This window comes from Pipra filicauda, unplaced genomic scaffold (assembly GCF_003945595.2).
Source record: "Pipra filicauda isolate LSUMZ 115617 unplaced genomic scaffold, ASM394559v2 scaffold1_size10287979_pilon, whole genome shotgun sequence".
Taxonomy (NCBI): Eukaryota; Metazoa; Chordata; class Aves; order Passeriformes; family Pipridae; genus Pipra; species Pipra filicauda.
This window is the reverse complement of record NW_024104310.1, coordinates 3,432,227-3,451,743: the sequence shown is the minus strand read 5'-3', so window position 1 is coordinate 3,451,743 and position 19,517 is coordinate 3,432,227. Positions and strand designations below refer to the sequence as shown.

At 38.1% G+C, this 19,517-nt stretch overlaps 1 protein-coding gene across 2 annotated transcripts in view; it reads left to right on the top strand.

Moving 5' to 3' along the window:
• SVIL (supervillin) overlaps nucleotides 1-19,517 on the top strand; it is a 103,681-nt gene that overhangs the window by 45,988 nt on the left and 38,176 nt on the right. Inside the window, exons 4-16 of one of the 2 annotated variants that reach the window (XM_039380672.1) lie at nucleotides 217-274; nucleotides 393-544; nucleotides 981-1,650; nucleotides 6,008-6,088; nucleotides 8,084-8,971; nucleotides 9,304-9,468; nucleotides 10,114-10,148; nucleotides 11,214-11,275; nucleotides 11,642-11,781; nucleotides 12,532-12,627; nucleotides 13,882-14,134; nucleotides 16,717-17,275; nucleotides 18,754-18,973. In XM_039380672.1, the coding sequence (XP_039236606.1) occupies nucleotides 217-274; nucleotides 393-544; nucleotides 981-1,650; nucleotides 6,008-6,088; nucleotides 8,084-8,971; nucleotides 9,304-9,468; nucleotides 10,114-10,148; nucleotides 11,214-11,275; nucleotides 11,642-11,781; nucleotides 12,532-12,627; nucleotides 13,882-14,134; nucleotides 16,717-17,275; nucleotides 18,754-18,973 (3,379 nt within the window). The remainder of the gene's footprint in view (nucleotides 1-216; nucleotides 275-392; nucleotides 545-980; nucleotides 1,651-6,007; nucleotides 6,089-8,083; nucleotides 8,972-9,303; nucleotides 9,469-10,113; nucleotides 10,149-11,213; nucleotides 11,276-11,641; nucleotides 11,782-12,531; nucleotides 12,628-13,881; nucleotides 14,135-16,716; nucleotides 17,276-18,753; nucleotides 18,974-19,517) is intronic. The other variant, XM_039380673.1, reaches the window with a different exon arrangement.

The following is a 19,517-nucleotide window of genomic DNA, read 5'->3' as shown; positions in this document are numbered from 1 at the left end:
GGAAGAACCTGGAGGTGTTGATCACACCTGCGTGCCTAATGCACTTTTGACAACACAAGCTTAATAAACTAGGAAAACGAGGAAAATGCTCATTTCCTGATGAAAGCTATTTCAAAACTCTGAACTTTATTTGACTGTTCCTTCTTATTCTAAAGCATTCTAGCAAGTTTCTGAAACCTAGTAGCTTATAAACTACATAATCTTTTGTTGTCTCAGTTTCAGAATTAAGAAAACTGTTTGAACCACACAACCGAGATTTTTTGGAAATGAAAAGGTAAAAAAGTCTTTGGCCTGTAAAACAAAACACGGAACTTGTTTTGTAACCTCCTCTTAGAAACTGTCCCTTCAAATTTTCAAGATGCCTGTTTTCACATTTTTCACATATTTTTCAGAAAAGAGAGAATAGCTAGACGATTAGAGGGAATTGAAAATGATACACAACCTATGCTTCTACAAAACTGCCCAGGTTCAGTCACACACCGTTTACTAGAGGAAGATACACCAAGATATATGCGTGCGACTGATCCATACAGTCCCCACTTAGGTAAGCAGCATATTGCACTCAGTCTTGCATTGCTGAATTACTTCATGTTTACTACCCTATCAGTTGTGCAGTCCAGTCCGTGGAAAAGAGTTCTACAGAAAAGCTGTGTCAGGGTGTTTTTTTTTTTTGACTTGCCTTGTAAGTCTCCAATTGTCTTACTTGAAAAAAGTTGATTATCCTTATTGTTTTAAAACAACAATGTGATATGAGAACTATTAATTATTAAAGAGTTACTTCTTAAAGAAGTATTACTAATACACATTTCTTAATCATTTGTATGTGCTTTTGGAGACTAAAGTGCAAAAATATAATGTGTCTATGCAGTCATTTTGATTTGTAAGAAAAGGGGAAGCTTTTAGTTCACTTGATTTGAGTGATGGGTGGGATACTTGGAGTTTTGGGATGGACTTGCTCATATATGTTGTACTTTTGACAGGAAGATCAAATGAAGAGGAGGAAACTTCAGATTCTTCTGTAGAAAAACAACCCAGATCATCCAGATACCGATCAGAAATCACAGGAGGTAACACAGAGCCCTTGTATAGTACAGGAAACATGGATGTCCAGGAACTAGAGTCAAAAGCAGAGAGAATAGCTAGGTACAAGGCAGAGAGGCGACGCCAGCTGGCAGAAAAGTATGGATTATCTCTTGATTCTGATTTGGATTCTGACTACTCATCCAGATATACCCGAGCAAAGAAAGATCCCGACAGTGGGGAAAGAAAGGGAGCGAAAAGTGAAAGGCAAGATGATGAAAACAAGGACTATGCCACCCTTTATTTGTCCAGGACTGAGACAAAGGGGTCAAAGAGTGTAATTTCTGATTCCAAAGAGTACTCCAACCGTGAAGAAAAAGACGACCTCTCAAATGAAAAGAGTGCTAGAAAAGCAGATGATGACAGTGCCATTAGACAGGCTTCTGACCCTTCAGCAAACTTGGATAGTTCTGTCTCCCTTTCACTTTCTGGACGAGAATCTTCCTCCTATAACGAAGTGCCAATATCACCAAAGCGAACCCCCAGAGAGTCCCTTTCTTCACCAAAGCGGGCAGCCTCACCCATCCACTTGCAGAATGACCAGCCCTTGCACAGTAACAGCAGACAAAGGTAAGTATTATTTTTATTTTGTTTGTTTTACAGTGAATTCCTTTATCTTAATCACCTTCTGCAGCAAGGTCTACAGTACTCATGAGAATGTATATATTACCCTTGAAGAATGTATTTAGTGGCTTTGGATTGGTTGGCTGTATTGGCTCATAGTGTGCTTCTGATACAGGGAAGTGGATATATATTTCTCTGATTAACTATGACCTTGGTTTCACTTTTCCTTTATAGAATTTTTGCTAAAATTAGGCCCTCTGGGGGAAGCAGTGGAATAACTGATGTTTAAGATATTTACACAAATTAGAAATTGAAGGAGTTATGTGGTTCTAAATCTGATTTTGTTTTTTTTTAATAACCTATTATAGCAAGCCTTTTAACTTTTTTTCATCTGTATCCTGTGATTGTTTGGGTGGGGGCTTCCAAGTAAAGGTAGGATGTTTCTCAGTGAAGATTTTAATATCTTCATGATGAGTCCTGCCAAAATAAACAGTTATCAGAGTTAAAAGCTGAACAGTGTCTTAGGTCAGTTGAAATAATAGTTGATTTGTTTTCATGATGGGAAAGTGTGAAAACCTTTTTTGAACTGTGATAGTCATTCTTTCAGATAATGTCAAGCATACATGTGCATGAAGGGGCCGAGGGGAAAGTTAAAATTCCATGATGAATTGCTTCATGTTTGACAAATTTACTACAGTAATAGGGTAACCAGATATTTCCAGAAGGAAAAAAATTATTTTTCATTAATTTCACATTATAATTTCACAGTGTATTGCGAAAATGCTGTCAAATTCTTATGGTGACTGAAAACAATGCGTGAATAAGAACTTTTAAAAAGTATGATTTTCTCTATGTGTGATTCTTTAATTTCTAGGTAGGTGGATGGATAGAAATTAAAAACCATAAAAACTTAAGTTAAAATGTTGCAATTAAAAATGATGTAAATTACAATGAGAACTTAATTGTAAACACATCTGCATCATGCAGTGTTGACTATTTATAAGAAACTGAAACAACTGGTATAAACTAAACCATTTATGCTTTCCGTAGAGCACAGGGGGACTCAATCCCCAGGTGTGAGAAATCAGGAAAAGAAGGCAAGAGACCAGCATGAATGAATTGATTTTAAAGGGCAGGAAGCAAATGCACAGGCAGTTGGAGCAGGGACAGGTATTATGGGAAGAGTATAGGGACACCGCCCCGTTGTGTAGGGTTGGGCTTAGGAAGGCCAAGGCAAAGCTGAAGCTGAGCTTGGCAAGGATGCAAAGAATAAAACGAAGGACTTCTACAGGTATGTTAGACAGAAAAGGAAGGTCAAAGAAAGCAAGACTGGCAGACTGGTAACAATGGACGAGCAGAAGGCTGAGATACTCAACTACTTTTTTGCCTCAGTCTCCAATGGCAACATCTCTTCCCACACTGAGCTCAGTGGTGCAGTTGACACTCCCAAAGGATGGGACATCATCCAGAGTGATATGGACAAGCTCAAGAAGTGGGCCCACGGGAACCTCATAAGGGATTCAGTAAAGCCAAGTGCAAGGTCCTGCACCTGGGCCAGGCAAACCCCAGTTCCAAATACAGTCTGTGGGATGAAGGGATTGAGAGCAGCCCTGACATGAAAATCTTTGCAGAACTGGTGGATGAAAAGCTGGACATGAACTGACAATGTTCACTTGCAGCCCAAAAAGCCAACCCTGTCCTGGGCTGCAAAAAAGGTGTGGCCAGCAGGTCAAGGGAGGTGATTCTGCCCTCCTACTCCACTCTCATGAGATCCCACCTGGAGTACTGCATCCAGCTCTGGAGTCCTCAGCACAAGAAAGACATAGACCTGTTGGAATGAGTCCAGAGGAGGACCACAAAAATCATCAGAGGGATGGAGCACCCCTACTATGAGGAAAGGCTTGAGAGAGTTGGGGTTGTTCAACCTGGACAAGAGCAAGCTCCTGGGAGACCTTATTGCAGCGTTTCAGTGCTTAACAGGGTCTTATAAGAAAGATAGGGACAGACTTTTTAACAGGGCCTGTTGCAATAGGACAGGGGGGAATGGTTTTAAACTAAAAAAGGGTATATTGAGACTATATTTAAGAAAGAAATTTTTTACAAGAAGGATGATAAAACACTGACTCAGACTGTCCAGAGAGGAAGTAGACACCCTATCTCTGAAAACATTCAAGGTGATGTTTGATGAGACTCTGAGTAATGTGGACGAAATGACCTTTAAAGGTCCTGTCCAACCCAGACTATTCTGTGATTCTGTGAATAAGTAATAACTTAGTACAAATTGCTGACTCCATTATCTCTAATTTCAGATTCTTTCTGAGATGAGGCTTTGGTCAGTATTTGCATAAAACAAGTTTCCCATAATTACTGTCATTTTTATCTTTTGAAGAAAATCATCTGCACCCATCAAGATAAGCAGCCAGGAGCTTAAACCTAGGATTTGGTCCCTTGTTTGGACACTCATATAGGCAATAGGTGGTATTTTAAAGGTTGAGTTGCCAAGAGTTTGTTCTTTAATACCCTCAACACTTCCAGTGCCAGTGTGTACTCACTGGTGTGTTATTCAGAGATGTAACAATAACCTCTCAGAAACTCTTGTCCCTGTTTCTGCGTAGTAAAGAAGTCATCTGTTTCCATGCAGTCCATTTGAAGTTACTGTATGGTGCTGTTCTATAAGGCTATTTGCACAAGAGAAATAAGGGCTAACTCCAGTTTTTCAGGTGACTGCTCTTCTGAAGTCAGTTCCATATTATATAGGCTGCAATTTTTATTTTTTTTTGGTTAAATTTAAATTTCCTGAGTTCAAATTGAAAAACAAATGCAGCTTGCTTTGGAATACATCTGAAGGCTTTGTGCCTTCAGTCCTAAGAAGATTTAATAATTAATCCTGTTACCCATCACTGAGAAGACAACAAAGTGCTGAAAAGGTATCATTTGACATTGCCTGCATTTGGCTGCTGAAATGGCTGATTAACTCTAAATTCAAAATGTGGCTTGTGTTCTTCTGACTGCACTCTTCAAAGGATGAATGATCAAGTACAAATAATTGCTGCTTGGGCCATGCCCACTATAAAAACGTGCCAAAGTACACATTAAGAGAGGAGAAGGAAGTTCCCTCGCTTCAGAGCAATTACAGGTGCTGGGGCAGCTTCTGTGAAAGGGTTTTATCTTCTATGTGGTCAGTTCCATTAGGGATTCAAAAACATTTGGAAAAACAAAAGATGTTTCAACACTTGGTGTTTGTCTTTGTTCTAAGATTGATTTGGATACAGTGACAACTGTAGGTGAGTTCTCAAATTTAAACTTATTTGCAGCAAATACACTATTATCTTAAGAACAGTTGTTGATTTGACCTTTTTCAGTTATTTTTCTTTAAAGACCAACTAACAAAAATTGAAGTAGATTATCTGGAGCTTGATTTGGGATTTTAATCCCAAATGGCTCTACTGCAATGAGAAAAGTTCTTTCAGATGTACCTCCAGGTAATGGAAAGCATCCTGGACTCTTGTCACCCTAGGGGAGTAAGTTTGTAAACGTTAATGTGGCAGGACAGCCTGTGCTTGCAAGGTTAAAAGTATTTGATGTGATCTACTGTTGCTGAGGAATTTTAGGTGAAGGTGGGCATTAGGAAAGGATTTGAGAAACTGTATATAGGAAGTCTGTGAGCACCCTTCCCTGCAGAGCTTTTTGAGGTTTGTAGTGTCTTGTTTCTTTTTATGCTTTCAATGCCAGAACAGAAACTGAATAAAGTCAGGATTAAATTAGGGGTCACTTTGTTTCTTAAGCTTTTCCTTTCCCAAGTCACCTAGTGATGCAACATGTTTTACTTGTGCTACCTGAAGCTTTTGTGAGTAGGATTACAAGAGGAGAGAGGAGTTCCAGATGCTCCCGAGAATTTCTTAGGAAGTATGATGTAGCCATCTGAATTTTTAGCTTCATTGAATTCCTGTTACTACTTTGTTTTGGATGCAGCAGTCTTTACCACTTTAACCACAAATTAAATTAATGGTTTTAACAACTTTTTCAGATGTCTTTGCACAAACTGACCTGCAATGGCAAAGGGCAAAAATAAGGTGTAGTTGCTTTCACTTCTGAAGTTTTGGACAATGTACACTTGGTAAAGTTACCTTTGCAGAATCTTTACCATTTAGAACACTTTCTAGATCTCTGTGGAATTAATATGATAGTTTGTTTCACAGTTTACTGCCTTTGAATTTGATTAGTGTGCATTGCTTTTGTTTTCTTGAGCAGTCTTCTGCAATTGAGTAGATAGCAATAAAAAGCAGTGGGAGGGAGGATCAGGAGAAATGGGAATATGTGTTGAGTTCTCAAAGTTACCTGAAGTTCTGTTTTTCTGTAGTAGTGCAGGGAAAGCAAAACCTGAATGGTTTCTTCAGAAAGATTCGGAAGGGGACACACCTTCACTTATCAGCTGGCCCTCCAGGTATCATAAAACATAGCTGTGTGGCTAACAATCAGATTACAAACCTCCCCTTTCTTTCCCTTTACTCTGTATTCATTTAACACTTGCCTTTAATTTTCCTTTAACAGCAGCAAGTTAGAAAGTGTTATTTCATGTGGATAAAGAGCTGTTGAAACTTTTTTGAAGCATCTACTTTTATTCTAACTTATGACCAGTTGGTATTTTGATGGAGTACGAATGCCCCGAGCTTCTTCCACAGCTACTATCATTCTGGCTTCCACTAAATTTTATAACTTCTTATTTGATCCCACTTTGTACTCTGCAAACAGCAGATTTGTATAACATACACCAATCCATCTTAGCATTCCCTACAACTAATTCCTTGAATTCCAAAAGAGATGGTACAAGAGAGGTAAAAAAAAAAAGAACTATAATTGGAAAAGTAAAGCAAGATCTTGATCAAAGCTACAGACAGCTGCTTTCTTCCGGTTTGGTAACACATACAGTGATCCCACCATGAAAAACATTGTAGGAAGACTCTTTTTCATGTTTCTGATTAAAGTAATTCTTATAACCCAGTACTAATACCAGCATGGATGTTCTGGGGAATGCTTGGTACATGTAGTTAAAAAAATACTTTTTCAGACTTACACTCTTCCTGTGCTTAAGTAACTTTGAGGAGTTTCCCTGATAAGTGCATCAATCCTCAGAGGTAAGAAGCACCAAAATATTACAAAGATTGGTGTTTAAGATAACTTTGGGTATCCTCAATTATCCTCTTAGATAATTTGCCTCTTTTTTTCCTAACTTTTTTCATAACACAAACTCCAAAAAGTCTGTTGGTAGCAAGCCTGGAATTGCACATACTTCGAGCTGGATTACTTACTTTCAATTAGGGAACTAGTATCCCATTTTATTTGAGTTTCTCTCCTTCCTCAGAATTAAAATAATTTTTTATACCCGTTTGGGAGGGGAGGAAGTACAGGGCTTTCATTTTTAATACTGTGTGTGCGTTATCTATGAACGCCCTGTAAGCTGTCTGAGCTCTTGGCGGGGCTGTAAAACTGCTGGAGAGCTGCCCTGCAGTGACAGTCACAGAGCAAAGGCTGCCTCTGGCTGCACGTGCTTGCCTTCCCTTGTGCTATTGCAGTCAGTTTCTAAAGGTGAAATATGACTCTGTTTTGCATGGATATTACACAAGTCCAGAGGTGTTTCTAGAAAACACACTGAAGGTAACTTTTGGGAACATTCCTGTAAGTTTTTGCATGCTAGAATGTAATGAAACCTTTTAAAATAGAAAACCTGTTTTGGTTTCTAAATCCCTTTCTTCCTTGCAAGGTCTCTGAAGAGCAACAGCCATGCCATAGTTTCACTTTGGGCTTTAAGGCTTGCCCTTTCAACATTTTTTCTCGCTACTGAAATAGGTTACACTACATATAACATTTCGGGTGTCTTATATGATACACAAAAGCACAGGTAAACCAGTCTCTGGCAAACCATCTGAAAGACTGGATGGAGATAAGATATTTTTCATCTCTTTTTCCAATGCAGCAACGTCTTGATATGACATAAGCTGCCCAGTGTTTAGACATCTTCAAAAATCTGACTTCATATATGATTGCCAGCAGAATTTGCAATTTCAGGCTGAACCCAACACTTTGATAATATAAAATGCAGTTTTGATCATCTTGTTTGTTTGAGACTATGGGTATGTGCTATTTGACAGACACAGTAGTGATCTCATGGGAACATGCTGTATGTTTTCAGAGCTTGCACAGTTACCTTCTCAGGAGTCATGCATGTTCGAGGGCCTGTGAATCCCTGAAGTGTTTATGAGCAATATTACTGCTAAGATTTGTGGGGAGGAAGGGGTTGCATCCTAAGATTGCTTTCTTTTATGTGTTGATTTTTTTTATTTTAATACAATGTTGCTGTCTGTACCCTCAGTAGGTGTCTGTGTTCCTTTCCAGATTGGGTATTGCTGTTCACAGCTTTAATCCTTTTTCTTTCTTAAAGAGTAAAAGTTAGAGAGAAATTGGTGAAAGAGGAAAGTGCTCGTGGAAGCCCTGAACTTGTCACAGACACAGTATCTCAGAGAAAATCCCATCCAGTTCCAGCCCACTACATGCCTCTTCAGACAGAAACATCTGCCTTTGATAGGGTCATAAATCAGCCCATCAGTTCCGTCCGCCAACCAATACATGGCTATATTCAGCCTGCTGGCATTGCTCACACAGCTCAGCTGATGGCAGCAGAAGAACCAGAAAACATCCCTGCTGGCAGCCTCCTCCCACCAGAGAGTGTTAGCCTCATAACAAAATCATCAGCAGCCACTGCATCAGAGGGTGAAAAGAAAGAAGCACCCTGTTATGGAACAAAACCTGATGAAGAAGATTCCTTGGAGGGTGATCAGGCTTCCAAAGGCAGAAGACCAATTTTGCCATCTGAGATTCGCAAGCAAGGGAAGAACCATGAGGGCCTCTTTGGAGGAGGAGAATTAGATACCCCTGTGGGGAGTTCCTCCTTTGCAAGCAAGCCGAAAGTTAACTCAGAAGTTCAGAGAGAGTTGGAGTGCAATAAGAGGCAGGCCCCCGAGGAGCAGTTTAAGCCCCCTGAGAACATAGAAAGGAGCGAAGCTGTTATGTACATACAGAGTGGATCTGTATTGCAGCCTGCCAAGGCAAAGGCTCCTGTTTGGAAAGTGTCAACAACAAAGCACAAGGTCCTGACTCGCTCAATGTCTGACTATACTGTGACTCCTAAGCTAGAAGCTTTTAAAAATAAGGACAGCATGGAAGCAAATCCACCAAATGGTGAGATTGGCATGGTTGACACGAAAGTCTCTGTTGCCCAGCTCCGTAATGTCTTTCTGGAGAGTGCTAATGTCAACAAGAAAACGGAACTGTAGGTGACATTTCAGTTGTATTTTCGTGTGAAACTTGCACGTCCTTGGCAAAAATTACACACACTCAACAGCAGTTGTGTTCAGCACTTAAAGCACACAGCTTAGCTCTCACCAGTGTGTATTGGAGGCTGAGACGGTTTGAATCCCGCTTTTGTGCTTCTGCTTGCTAGTGCAAGTTGTGATGTGGGGTAGCTGGAATGTGTACGTCTGTGCATGTTACCGGAGGAGCATGCAGAGTGGTCTCCAGTGAATTGTTGAGATGCTTACATCTATGCTTTACTTCTCTCTCCTGTTTTCTTTCCTATGCGCTCTCTGTCGTGCGATCTGAAAGTGAATCTCGGTCTGAGATGTCAACGGCAGGTAGTACTGTGTCTGCCAATGGTGACCGTGGGCCACGAAAGGCGAGGCGCTATTTTACTCCTGGTGAAAATAGAAAGACTTCTGAGAGGTTTAAAACTCAACCTATAACATCAGCAGAACGAAAGGAGACAGATAGGTAGGCACGTATGTAGCTCTGTGTAGCATTCTAGTGCAGGTAGACACGAACAAGTTTGGAAAAGATTTGTTCATTTATTAGCACAAACATTTTGCAAGGTTATTGTTTCTCTTTAAAAACAACCCAATATTTGTTATAGCTCCTTATAAAATGAAACCCAAAACACCCCTGACAAAAACAATTTGTTGCAAATTCCTTCCGTGTGAAATGGTGAACAGTGAATCATCATAATGGTGAACAGTGAATCATCATAAAGTACTGTAGCTGTCTGGTTCTGTCTAATAAATGCTTTTGGTTTTATATGAAGAGTTTCCATCTATTCTGCTTTATCATTTACCCTTTTGGTAAACTACCAAAGCAACCTATTTTATGTTAAAAGAGCTGGCAGCAAATCTTAGACTTTTATCTTCTGCAAAATGAACTAGAAATCATTTTCCTTCACTGTATTTAGGTTTGCTTGCAGTTGCTTGCCTTTATGCTTTACTAAAGGATGTTCCCAAGTGGACACTGTTGAAACTTGAAAAATAGATTAATTCTGCCATTCTTAAGACTTTTGAGGTCCTGCTACTTCAGACTGAATTTGAATTTCATTTTTGATGTCTTGTTTCAAGCTAACTTTTTTTCTGTTTGATAATTTTTCACTAGGTCAATTTTCAGTGCAGAAATACCAACTGCTGAAGGTAGGTTACTGTACTGTTTTCTAAGGAAGAAATGGGAGCAAATGTATTTTTTGTTTTAACTGAAGAACTGTTTGATAATGCAAACAAAAGACACTTGAAAATAACTATCTTTAATGTGAAGTACCAATTTTCTTTGGACCATGTCTACTACAGACTTGATTTCAAATTCATTTAGGGCCACAAGTCTGTCTATGGATACCAAATTTCATATGGGAGTCGGAGCAGGAATGGCTTGACACTTTTCAACATAGTTGGGGTTGGTTTTTTTTCCTAATTTAGACAATAAATAACCTAGTTGTTGGGAAAAAAATTTTAATCATCAGTCAATTTTAATCAGTGGTCTAGGACTAATAACTAAAAAAAGCCTTTAGTATAAAGAGGAACTAATGTTGCTAACTTGTTTTCTGGCTCAGGAAGTTGCCAAATGCAGGTTAGTAAATTATAGAATTCGGTCTGCCATCTTGCTTCCCTTTCCCTCTTGTCACCCTTGGCAAGTCTGGCATAAATTAGGTAGGTAATCTCATGAGTAGCTAAATTTAGATTTAATGCCTTATGCTATTTGAAAGCTGATATTCTCTGGAGCTTTGAGATGCTGGCTCTTGGATCCTGGAGGATGCTGATTTCAGCTCCTAAGGATACCAATTGAGCCTCTGAGAAATGGGGACATGAGGTGGTAATCAGAATGGTCAGTTAGTATAAAATAGATGTTCAATACTGTTCACTGACCCTTAAGACAGTCTTTAAGTATAATTATTTTCTTAGTCCATGTGTTATTGTAGACTGATACAATAAGTTTGATTATTCATAGAAGTTTGTTTGGTTGACTTGAAAGGACATGAACTGTCCTGAAGACAAGTCTTTTGCAAATCATTTCAAGAATTTTCCTCTAATGCAGTACATGTAGAAACAGATAAAGTTTACACAACTGAGTTCATGATAAGTCTTTTGTTAAATGGGAGGAACACCCAGCTTATTTGCTGGTTTGTAATCATTTATTAAAAAAAATGTATTTAATATGAGCTTGATTCACTATGTTCAACATCTTTTTTTTCTTCCTTTGTGTAGATGAAGAAAAATTGGATGACCGAGCCAAACTAAGCGTGGCTGCAAAGAGGCTGCTTTTTAGAGTAAGTATTGCATTTTGTAAATAAAAGACTGAATTAAACATTTCATATACAAGGTGCTGAAGGAACCCAAAGTGCATTAAAATGAAGTATAATGCAGTTAACCATGCCCAAGCTACATAACTTTTTTTTTTCTTACTTTATTCCCTGCCTACACAGTAGACCTGTTGCTCTAAAGCCTTCTTGTCATTTAGGGAGAGGTGTGTAGTTAGTCTTAATTCCATGATGCATACTGTGCAATTGCATCCTGCTTTTAATTCAGAGATGGGCACTTGGGAACTTTACTGCTCTGCATGCAAGAAAGCTGAAAAGAAAGTACTGTTTTAGAACTTTTCATCCGTGGCTTAAATGTAACATATATCCTCTTAGGAAATGGAAAAATCGTTTGAAATGAAGAATATTCCTAAACCCCCTACAAGAAGTTCAGCAGTAGAGAGAAGGCTGCGGCGTTTGCAGGACAGATCTCACACACAACCAATCACCAGTGAGGAGGTGGTCATTGCAGCTACGTAAGTCTTGTGCATGTGTTGGCTCTAACTCTGGCTCCTGCTTTCAAATCTGGGAATAAGTTCCATGTCTGTGGTGCTTATAACTTTGTAGCAAGGAAAACATTTATTGTTAAGGGCCTTGACAACCACAGGGGAAACTATATTGAAATTCCTTTTTAAATGTAGAGGGACTAGTAAAGCATAACTTATATGGACTGTAATTTGGCAGAAAGTTTAGGAACCTGTGGATTAGGTAAACGAGATTAATCATAGCATTGTTTCATAACTCAAATGAAAAAGATACTTTGCACTGAGGGAAATCTGCTCAATTTCTTATGGAATGTATATGTATTGGGGAAAACCTTTTACATTCTGAAATCTCAAATGTACTTTTTGGAAATGCATATCTTCCACTCCCATCATATATCATGACGTTTTCCTGAATAAGGGAAAATCATTTTTGGGGAAAATTAAACAAAGGTGAATGGATGTTCACCTAATGGTCTACTAAAAGGTAGCTTACATTATGGGTAATGAATAAGTTCAAGAGACAGCATGTTTGCTCTTCTAGGTTTTTGGTTCTTTCAAAATATTTGAAACTATTTTGAAAATGTCGCAGCAGATAGTTAATTAAAAATCACTGCTGTTTGGTTTTTTTCTGTTTTGTTTTGTTTTGGTCTTTTCTGTAGTTAACACTTTATGTACTGCTTTTCTTAATGCTTTTTTCTTCTCTCTCCCTGTGAATTTTCCCTCCTTGGCAATTCTTTAAAGTGAAACTACCCCTGCTTCACGTTCTGTGAATACCCACACAGTAGTGACAAGAGTACCTAGTCCCACTGTAGTTAAGAGCACTGTACAACCTACCAGGTACTGGGGGGGTAAACATGCATGTTACATGGAGCACAAGATTCTTCAATAGCAGATGCATCTTTAAAGTCTTGAATGCCTTTTCAATGTGTCAAGTCAATACTCATTTCAAGAATATTTAAAACATTGGTCATTTATATTTGCATGATAAAGCAATGCAGCTTTTTTTTGGTCAAGCATCTGTTTTTAGGACCCTTCTAACCACACTTACCCGCTCTAGAAGCATATTCGTCTTTGTGAAAGAAATTAATTTGCATGTGAGCAAACCCAGCAGAACTCTTTTTGCTCTTGTAATTTTTTTTTTATGGTAATGTCATCCTCAGATGAAAATAACAAAGCTGAGTGCTTGATTTCACAAGGAGTACATGTCCTTTGTCTGTCTCTACATATATATTTTTTTAACTTGCAAAATTAAAGGAAATATAAGAAATTGCACCACCTATAGGTAAAGTTGCAGAATACTGTTGCCTGTTCTGAATGAGAGAATTTTAGCAGAGACTATGACAGGAAAAAAAAACTTAGAGAATACTGCTAATTCCATAAATGTGGCCGAAGATGAACAATAAAATATTTTATTGTAAAGGTGAATAAAATACATTATTGTAGAGACAAATGCAATTACAGCTTTTATGAATGAACTTGTCTGCCTTCAGCATTGGTCAAACAATCTACAAAGTCAAACTGTATTTCAAAACTATTTTCTATTGTTGAGTTACCCCAGATAACTCAAAACAAAAGACAGTCTGAATTCTCTTCCACTTCAAATTATAAGAGGCATTGCAATTTATGCTAACCTAAAAGCAGCACTAACTTGGAGTTTAAGTCTGTCTTTTAAATGTTTTGATCATATATGGTCCACAAGTTACTTTCAATAAAATTGAACTTTACATAAATTGCACTGTAGGACCTGTGTTTGTTCTACAGGAAGCATCTTAAATGTCTCTCCATAGCTCCGTATTCTGTATAAAGAGATTGTCTGAAAAATCTCTCTTCAGTCTTGAAGTTCCCCTTTAAAAAAAAAATGTTGTATCCTAATCAAATGAATTTGTGAATGAAAATTTAACTTTTTTTTTAAATCTCCAGCTGTTGAATTAGAATTCATCATGCCAATGTTGAACCACTGCATACCCACTTAGGCTGCTATATTACATTGGCTATTGTGCTTCACATGCAGTTCTTCTGCTTCTATCAGGTTGAGATTTTAAAACTGCATAGCGGCTTCTTCAAAACTAATTTCTAGTTCTGTGTCTTCAGCTTGCAGGCATCAGCACAACAAAAAATTTTAGCTAAAGAGGAGATAAGAGCAGCCAAAGAGGCAATGGGGCAAGATCAGTCTGATGAACCAGATTCTTCCACCTTAAGTTTGGCAGAAAAGATGGCTTTGTTTAATAAACTGTCTCAACCAGTATCCAGGGCCATCTCCACAAGGAATCGAGGAGATCTGAGGCACAGGAGAATGAATGCTCGTTACCAGACTCAGCCAGTCACTCTTGGAGAAGTTGAGCAGGTAAGTGCCCTCTTAGCTCTTTTGCATTTGTTTTTGATTTTGTTTTGGGTTTGTTTGTTGGTTGGTTGGTTTTTTTGTTTTGTTTTGTTTTTTGAGAAAACGGCTTCAGTGTAAGATGCTGTAACAGCTGGCCTTTCCTTTGCTTTGAGCTACACACTGAGGAAAGAGCTTGTCAGGAAGCAGACTTCTGACATTGAGGAACAACATCCCCAAAGTGTTTAACTTTGTTGGAGTGGTTTTCTTCTTTTTTAAAGTAATTCAAGTGTATATCATCTTTCTGTTCGGTGCATGCTGTACCTTTCACAGTGTGTGTCTTTTCTGGTAGATATTACTTGTCTTCTAAAAGTAAATTCCTGATCAAAGGGGTAAAAACTGTGACACACATCATTGTGTATTTTCAGGGAATTTTGGAGCTTTGTAATGTGCAACTTTCAGCCCTATTCCTGAAAGCACTATATATTTCTGTTATTAGTCAGGACATATTCTGTCATTTTCCTCTGGGAGGAGGCCCTGATTTTTATCCTAATTTTTTTCTCTAAAAGCTGAATACTTTTGAAATTCAAAAAGTCATGGTCAAAAAGAAATTTTTTAATGTGTCCAATGGAATTGGGCTTCCTGTTCTGGAATCCTTCATATAATTGGAACTGCAAAGGAATGCCTTTTTAGTGAAGCCTGAGCATAAGGTGGCCCAGCAGTGGTCTTTCAGAGCTGATGACAGTAGCAGAAACATCAGTCCCTTAGCATTACAGCTTCAAAAGAAATCACTTTAACAGTGAAGCACAACTCCTATGCATGTCGTATTTCTAGGGATTTGGATCAATCCGAGTTCTCTTTCTATATGCTTCATCCATGATTATATGTTTTCCATATTATAATAATACAATAGTGGGAAGGGAGGATTCCTCTAAACTGATTGGTGCAAAGCTGTGCAGATACAGAATTGTACTTTACACCTATTTTGCTCACACGTAAAGTAGTAATAAGTGTTTTGACAGATTTATTTTAGCAAGATTTCCAGACCATATATAGTCCTTTTTCCATCCACTTTCTATGTGCCAATCACTGTCACAGCCTGGCCTCTTTAATGACTGTGTCACTAACTTCTTTGTGGCCCAGGAAGGTGATCAACAGAAAAGGGCTGAAGCAGATGGGAAAGAAGTGACAGTCACATTACTTTGTCAGACTTTTAAAGAAAAAAACTTGCTCTGCAAGCAAGGAAACTCAGAGGAAGCATGTTTTGTCATCTCTTTCTGAACCTAGCAAAAGAAACCAGAGTTGACTTTGGAACAGGTTCAATGAGAGTGTATTTTCAAAAAGACTTCCTATAGTGAACTGTTCATTTGGAGTGTTGGGATGTTTTGAGATGCAGGTATGGTTTCTCTAGGAAGAAACAAAAGAGAGCTATCAAAATAGGTTACTAGAGGTTACTTTCCCAAAATGCATAATTAAAAATGTAGATATCTTGTAATTAAAGCTGAAGTACTTTTCTGATCTCCTCTAAATTTCTAATTCTGATAGATGCAATGGAAAAAAAATAAACTGGTAACTATTTTCTTAATCTTTCTTTGGACTCTTTGACCTAACATAGTTGTCTTTGCTCTACTTTCCAATTTGCTTAATTAATGATTGTGTTGTCCACGCTTTATGGAATCTGCATGCACATTTTACGTTCTGAGCTGATTTCCTCCTGCGGGTGTGATCTTGTCTATAACTTTTGCACGCTGTTCACTAGCTTTGCAGTTTAAGAAAACAATAAAAAAAAAATCTCCTGATGTGTATGAGGCATGTTTGTTACTCTCTTTCATAGTTTTTGTATCCTTTGAAAAAGACAAAGCTAAGCTCTGCATTTCAGAAAAAAAAAATCCATCTTAACTGTATCTAGGAAAACTTTATAAAATTATTGTGCTAAAGAGTAGAAAAGATTATTTTTCCACTGTGGAGACTGGCAAAGCAAATTTGGAGGTACTTTTAATATACTTCTTAGGTTGAAATACTTTGCTCATGACAGCCAATATTTATACTTGAAAAAGTCCTTCTTGAGGGTGATTTATGTGGCTGAAGCATCAGGAATGTCTGCCCTGTGTGGGACAGCACGGAGCAGTCTGTCTCTGGCGCTGAGCAGGCTCTAGAGCTGGAAGATGCAGAACTGTGTAAGAGCAGAGCTGTGCCAAAGCTAATTAGTCCTGCTGAGATGCAGAGTTGATTAGCCTGGGCACATGGCATGTCATCCAGCATCTGGAACCTGAACTAATTTTTCCCCCCAGTCCCGTGCCAGTGTGAGCCTTTCCATGGAGCGCTGACACAACATTATGTTGCATGCTACACATACACCCCTTATTACTAAAGATGTTGCTGTTCACATGCAGTCATTTTTGACTTGGGGGGAATTATCCATCTGCAGCCAAATTATAGGGGCATTGCTGTTTTCCTTATCTGTTTCTGGTCTGTATTGATAGAGCACTATATTTATATGGAATAATACCTCTGAAGAACTGACATGATTAGACTGGATTTTTGGAATTGATAATTTCAAAGCTTTTAAGTCCTATTTGTGTTCTTTGGTTGTTTTTTTTTCCTCATAGGTACAAAATGAAAGTGGAAAAATCACTCCCCTGTCAACTGCAGTTGCAACATCAGTTTCAACGATGGCATCTGCCCTTGCTCCATTGTTTGCTGGAGACCTGCACATGAAGCCAGCTAGTGATGGGAGTGTGAGTGCTGCTGCTAGAGCTGATTTGAGGTTCCACTCTTCAGCAGAAAACTTGGACTCATCAGGAAAACGCACACAGAAGTCAGAACAGTGGCAGCCCTCAGTGGAAGCACTAGAAAGCAGAAGAGCATCAAAGAAACATGAAGAAGAGAGGAAGAGGTTTCTAGCACATGAAGCTAATGAAATTACAAAATACAGTTCCTTTGAGGAAGAAACCACACATCCTGTTCCTGAAAAAACAGGAGACTGCCATAAAGAGACAACATACAGCTTCCTGAGGAAGGGCAGCTTGGAACTGTTTAGTTCACAAGGACTTTTTCAGCCTCTTGAACAGAAGGAAATGCAAAGTAAATGGGAAGTCAAAGAAGGCCAGTCCTTTGAAGAAAAGATGGATTTTGAAAGTGTTATGAAAAGCAAGACTTGGCAAAGAGGTGCAGTATATACTTGCTGTTGGTGTAGTCTCATTCAGCAAATGGTGTTTCAGGCTTTATCAATGCTGGTTATGTTTTCTTTTTTTAACACTGCTTAAAAGCAGAGAAATACCTGTGAAGTTTTAAGTTTTGCAAATACAGTTTTTTATTTTTTTATTCTTTCACTTCTTCAGTCTTTAAAGATGGCTCAATTTTATTCAGATTTTCTTACTTTGAAAAGTGGTATTATATGCTGAAGCTAAGATTTATCCTTTCTTTTGCCCTTGCCCCTGCACTTCAAAATGCTGAACAAACTAAACTTGCTGCTCTAGATCAAGCACTTGCCCTTAATTTTTGCCTTATTGTGCATATATAGTTATGAATTCACTACATATATGCATACATAGCTAGTAGCAGATAATTTTCAGAGAATTAATTTTGCAAAATTAATATTCTTTTCCTTTTATTGTGGTGACAAATACAAACCAAGAAATTCTCAGAGCAATTGCATTTCTATATGCACAGCATAATTTAAACTTAAAAAGTAAGCTTGCCCATCTTTAAATAAAGGATTTCAGAAATAATCAGTGGATTTGATCATTGCACAGTCTTCTATTCTGTTGAATTTAGAAGGATGTTGTATTGCGTTTGTGGTTTATTATGATGGATGACAGGACCACAGTACCCTGTAGCACTGAAAGCATTTTTGTCTTTGTCTTGTGAAGTTAATTTATTTTAAATTTAATGGTCCTCACACAGGCATGGAGTGGATGGTATAGTTCTGCCTGTATTCCTCAAAAGCAGTATCCATTCTATCCTGTTAGCTTTTGATGACTGCAGGGGAGATGGAGACTGGGATAAAACAGGAGTAGTCATGTATCATAGAGATGCTGTGCTTATAAAATTTCAAGAAGAAAAATGAAGATTGCTTATATTTCTTTAAGGATAACTGTAATGGTGCATTTATCTTTCATCAGGATGTTTTTTCCTGTGGTTTAATTGCTACTTGAAGAAACAAACCCAAAAAACCCCCAACACCCTCCCAGAAAATAATGCCTCTATTTATTAAATGTCCTCCTGGTAGGCTACTTCTTATGCATTAAACTGCTTTACCAATAAGTTAATTTCTTGTTTAAATTCTGTCTGCTTCTCTTCCCTTGCTCTTTGTTCCCTCTCACTTTTATTTCTCCATTTGTTTTCCTGCTGGTGTGATAATGGGAGCAGAAGTTTGTGCCTCATCCATATGAAGTTCAGAACTGTGTGTTGAACATGATATTCTGTGGCTTCATGTGAACATCAGTCAGAAACAGCCAGTCTCTGCAGCAAATAATACTTCACGATTAATCTTTTTAATTTAGCTCAGCCAGAATTTTTTCCCTGTTAATAGAGTATGTGATATGAACATTTAAAAAAACATCTGCTGCTTCAGTGTTAGTAATGTGAAATATCTTTGGGTATAGAACTAAGTCTAATGCAGCACTTCTCTTTTGAATGGGCAGAGCACGCTGAGCCTGCTTCTGAACTCACCAGCACATCAGCAATGAGGACGGTTTCACAAACTGCAGCTGCGGCATCCTCTAGACTGCAGGAACTCTCTGAGCAATTGGAAGGCAAATTTTATAAGAATTCCTGTGAGATGTTTTCCATTGGAGAGAGCAAAGCACAAACAACTGAGGATGTCCTTGATAATTCTGGCAAAACTATGTCAATTAAGGAAAGGTACTTAAATTTCACTTTTTTTTTAATGATCTCTGTAAATACAGTTATTAGACTGATGATGGTATAAAAAGAAGCTTTAAAACTGTTTCTGAAAAACCTAAGTAGTGATTATTAGGCTTTATTATTACTAACAGCAGAAACATGCAGCTAATCTGCCTGACATCCTTATAAAGCAGATGATGGTGAATGAGAATTACCATTTAAGAGAACATAAAAACCTGATTTTGAAAGAGCTACCTGAATAACCAGTAACTATTTCAGAAAATTAAAGTTGTAAAAAATACATTTATACTCATACACTTAATCTACTTCCCCAGGTTCTGCTTTCAGTTACAATACCTATAATGTGATTGTGGTTTTTTAAATAACCATTTCTTTTTGGTCTATGTGGGTCTCCTAACTAAGCTGAGTACAGGGAGTTAGGGACAGACTCTCTGATATTGCCCCCTCTTCTTCAGAAATACATGGTTGCCATTTTGACTTCCAAGAACTTAGTGTAGGGATTTTTAAAAGGATAGTAATTTAGACAGGTTTGTATGAATAT